The sequence below is a fragment of the Glandiceps talaboti genome, chromosome 6 (genome assembly GCF_964340395.1).
Source record: "Glandiceps talaboti chromosome 6, keGlaTala1.1, whole genome shotgun sequence".
Classification (NCBI taxonomy): Eukaryota; Metazoa; Hemichordata; class Enteropneusta; family Spengelidae; genus Glandiceps; species Glandiceps talaboti.
In genome coordinates, this window is record NC_135554.1 from 6,880,821 (window position 1) to 6,885,292 (window position 4,472).

Consider the following 4,472-nt stretch of genomic DNA (forward strand, 5'->3'; position numbering starts at 1 on the left):
AACCTCTCCCTTGGAATCACTATTTACTGGCTTTTTTCTTCTTTCTGACAGATCTACTAACATATATTGAACGCCATCGTATGAGAGTGAAACTGTCAAACATGAATTTTATTCTAGTTTTCATGTTCGCCATCACTGTTGGTACAACGGTAGCACAGTCTGAAGGAGGGAACAGGTGTGAACCGATCACCGTCGACGTTTGCCGAGGTTATACGACTGGGAAGTACAACCACACGATATTTCCCAATCCTCATGGTGGTAAATCTCAAAGGCAAGCTGAACGAAAACTCAACACATTCCTTCCATTAATTGAAGCGCAGTGTTCCCCGTTCATGCTACCATTCCTGTGCGCTGCATACGTGCCAGTATGCACTGTTATTGGGCCCATTCCACCGTGTCGCAGCGCCTGCCAACAAGCAAAGGAAGGCTGCGAATCACTACTAATATCATTCGGAATGGAATGGCCGAATAATTTAAAGTGCCGAGATTTCCCGACAGCTGGATCTCGAAAAGTGTGTGTTCCTATTAACGAGGAAGATCTTGACAAACCAAGTGCACCGACTACAATTCCGAACATACCCGAACAAGCAGCAAGCACCGTATCTATGCAAGAATCACTGACGAATTTGCCGACCGAAGACACAAATTCAGAAACTGTAAAACAGACATGCAACTGTCAATGTGAGTGTACGAGAATTCCGTAGTAGGGCGGTCCTCCTTATTATACACAGATCTGAAATTTCAGTAACAAGATTGATTAGTCTGAAGAGAAGCTAAATAACGCAATCCTGAACGAATATTATGGAACATTGCTAGTGACCATTTAATAACTTTTGTCCCTTGGTTCATAACGATTTTGACTTCGAAGATTACCTCAGTGAAACACATCAATGGAATGTATAAAATATACTGCCAGTTCTACGAGTTTGATGAACGGCATAACACATCCAACCCATAGGGGCGTGTAATATTTCTTAGACTGTTGTTTTCCTGGTCTACAAACTAAATATAACAATCTTTTGACTATATAATCCTACCTATAAGTATCCTACTAGTATAGAGATTGATACATTTGTAGCAGCAGGATTCGTAAGATATTTTCATAAGAAAACGGCAATCCAGGGCGGCAATCTAAGCAATAATACGTGCCCCTGTGATCCAACTCAGTAGCCAAGAACTCGGCCATGTGGCTACTCAATGTACATGTATGTACATGCCTCCATGACTTTTCTTTCCTCGTTTGTGTTCAGACTTCGTGGCTGAACCTCTCATCCTTGAAACAAACACGGTTGAATTGAACTGTTCTGTTTAATAAAAGCAAATCTGTATAACTTCAATTCTTGTATTCAATACATAGAAATAGCATGGACGTTTCTAATCTGATTAAAATATGATGTGGTGTAAGCGGCTAGATGTCTTTATTTCCATCTATTTGTGATGTTTGTTTTGTTCTGGGTGATCGCCGCCACCGCCACAGTGTCAGATGTGGGAAGGCGGGGATCACCCGGAACAAAACAAACGACACAACTCAATTGAAACAGAGGTAAATAAAGACATCTAGCCGCTTCCACCACATCAGATTTTAATCAGATTGGGACGTTTCTTTTTGCTGTGTAATCTGCTTATTATCAAGGTGTTTCACATAACCACATACACTGTCATGTACGAACAGTACCGAATGACGTCATCAAATAAAATTTTCTTTTATTATACTAAACACCTAGCTATTTCGAGTTTTTATTTTAAAACTTTTTTGGTATTTTGCTGGTAAAATGCAACTTTTCGAAAAACATTACTGTTTTGCAGTATTTTCATTCGTACGGTGAACGTTTTGAAAGATAACCAAAAGATTATGATGTAAAATTTATCAAATTTGCTAAGAAAATAAAACTAAAAAAAGATCAGAAGGTTTAATACTATACTTCAGAATGAATTTTCGTGAATCGTAATAATTTTCGTACCATAGGTGGGGAACTACTGTTGCTGCCGTAAAAGGTCTTACAACGATGAGGTGTCTGAAGCCAATTCACCACATCAGAAAGCAAATACCCTGTCTCCATCCCGAATGACAGCAAACATCACCAAATATAGTCACCAGAACTAGTTTATAATTTTACGAACCTCACTTTGAAGCTTAACTCTTTGACGTAGACGAGAGAGAGAGAGAGAGAGAGAGAGAGAGAGAGAGAGAGAGAGAGAGAGAGAGAGAGAGAGAGAGAGAGAGAGAGAGAGGGAGGGAGGGAGGGAGGGAGGGAGGGAGGGAGGGAGGGAGGGAGAGGGGAGCGAGAGAGGGGAGAGATATTCAAACCCGTGCTAGTTTTCTGAAAAGATCGATAACACCGACTCGTCGAAGGCTAGTCGATTACGCACAACCACAGTCACTTGTGAGCTAATATTCTATTCAATGATGATCATAATATAAAATAATGTTATATATTTACAAATGTTCAAAAATGCCGTCGTAGATAAATTAAATTAACTGTAATGACGTCATTATTTTGTATTATGATTATCCCGGAATAGAATATTAGCTTACAAGTGACTGTAATCACAATTTGTATATCCTCTAAAGTACACAAGTCTATCTATCGGGCACGTAGTGTTGGGCCGAGCACAATGTGATATGAAGGTTTGCACAGAGGCTATTAGCCGATGGATTTTGAATTGAAAACATGATACGTCCAATGAGGTCTTAGCTCGAGGGCCAAATCGTAACACATGGATTTAATTAGGTTATTAAGTTTGACGTCAAGCATTAGTCAATATTACTTCTCCCCTTCCAAGGTCACTTGTGAAGCAAAAATCCATTTAATATTACAAACGTATCAATAGCAAAAATAAATGTCAAAATTTCAGATTTCTGATCTTTTTGAAGTGTCAAGTATAGGAGTGTTTTTTTCTGTTGTTGTCAAGTTAGCATACAAGTACTTGAGTACCTAGATTGACATAATGGTTTGACAATGATTGACAAGCTGGATAGCCAAGTTTCTGGTTATTGGCGTGTGCTCGCCCCTCCCCCACCTCCAACCACCCTGGAACTGTTTCTACATGTCTACGCGTATATGGGAACGTCGAACTTGAAAGGGAATACTATCACGATATTGTTCAGATTTTGTTGAAGTCTGCTACTCAATCAACCAACCAACCAACCAATAAACAAACCAACAAATCAACTAACCAACAAACCAATCAAGCAAGCAACAAGCAAGCGAGCAAGCTATCGATCGATCGATCAACCGACCAAGCAACCAAACAATCAATCAATCAATCCCTTGCATTGTATCTCCATAGTGAGCATTTCACATATTCGAAAACGCATATTGTAATTCTAGGAACTTTGTTGATATCGATATGTAATTATATAATAATCTGTCTTTATGTTTGTCAGGGTGTATATGTTGTTGTTGTTGTTGTTGTTGTTGTTGTTGTTGTCGTCGTCGTCGTTACTATTATTGTTTGTTTGTTTGTTTATTCATTAGTTCGTTCGTTCGTTCGTTTGATTTTTTTGTGTGTTTTCGTAAACACAATAAGCCTGAGCGTCCCGTGGTTACATTGTGTATATGTTTGTTCGAGATCACGAGTGTAGTCTGGGGCAAAGTCAACAAGGGTCCAATGAGTAAAGTGATACTTGATCTCCTACAGCGAAGGCATTTGATACTTTCTGATTCTTCACTGTACACGTCTTCGTTGATTCCGTATCTTGTTAGTGTATGTGGTAAGGATTCAGCGGTAAGTCGAACCACTACATTACAAATCACATTTTCACCTTTGGAAATAGATTTTACACTACTTTGAGACGAGGTTTAATGACATTCTTTGATTTTTAACTCACAGGGTCATCGACTGCTCGTGAGAGTTCATTTTATCCTATCTCCATCACATCTGCCAACAAAGATGGCCGAGCTGAAGCTTTGCTCAATGCTAATAGTCGTTGTTCTTTTCAGCGTGGTATTAGTTGAGAGTCAGTTTTTGGTGTACCACCCCACATGTCAGCCGTTGACTATCCCAATGTGCTTAGAACTACAACTTTACAACGAAACCGTAGTTCCAAACATACTGCACCATGGATCTCAAGACGATGCCGAGTACGACGTCAACTTTTTCATCCCTCTGAGCAAAATGGAATGTTCCCCACATCTGGCTCTCTTCCTCTGTTCTGTGTATGCGCCGCCATGTTCGATGAGTTCCAGTGACGGAACACCAATCCCGCCGTGCCGTAATCTTTGTAAGAGGGTGAGGAAATCCTGCGGGAAACGGTTGAGAAAGTATGGCTTTCCTTGGCCAGATAACTTAAAGTGCCGAAACTTTCCAAAAAAGTCGACCGACCATCATCCATGTATTGAATTCGACATTTAAGACAAAACTATTTCGTAATATTTTGTATTTCGTTAGTACGTACAGATTACTGCACATATATAAGATTGGAAATTTAATACTATACACTTTTCTTTCTGTTAGCCTATTGCAAATAC

General features: G+C 39.6%; 1 protein-coding gene across 1 annotated transcript; it reads left to right on the forward strand.

The window, feature by feature from the left end:
- Positions 1-101: 101 nt before the first annotated feature.
- On the forward strand, positions 102-3,959 carry LOC144436777 (frizzled-7-B-like). The gene is made up of 2 exons (XM_078125637.1): positions 102-681; positions 3,835-3,959. Exons 1-2 carry the CDS (start codon positions 102-104, stop codon positions 3,957-3,959), a joined length of 705 nt encoding a protein of 234 aa, XP_077981763.1.
- The last annotated feature ends 513 nt before the right edge of the window (positions 3,960-4,472 follow it).

What these genes read in the sequence shown, in the direction of transcription:
- LOC144436777 (XM_078125637.1), top strand. Translation starts at nt 102, where the DNA reads ATGAATTTTATTCTAGTTTTCATGTTCGCCATCACTGTTGGTACAACG. An exon ending in ACAGACATGCAACTGTCAAT is followed by an intron (nt 682 to 3,834) that starts GTGAGTGTACGA and finishes TTTAACTCACAG; the next exon opens with GGTCATCGACTGCTCGTGAG.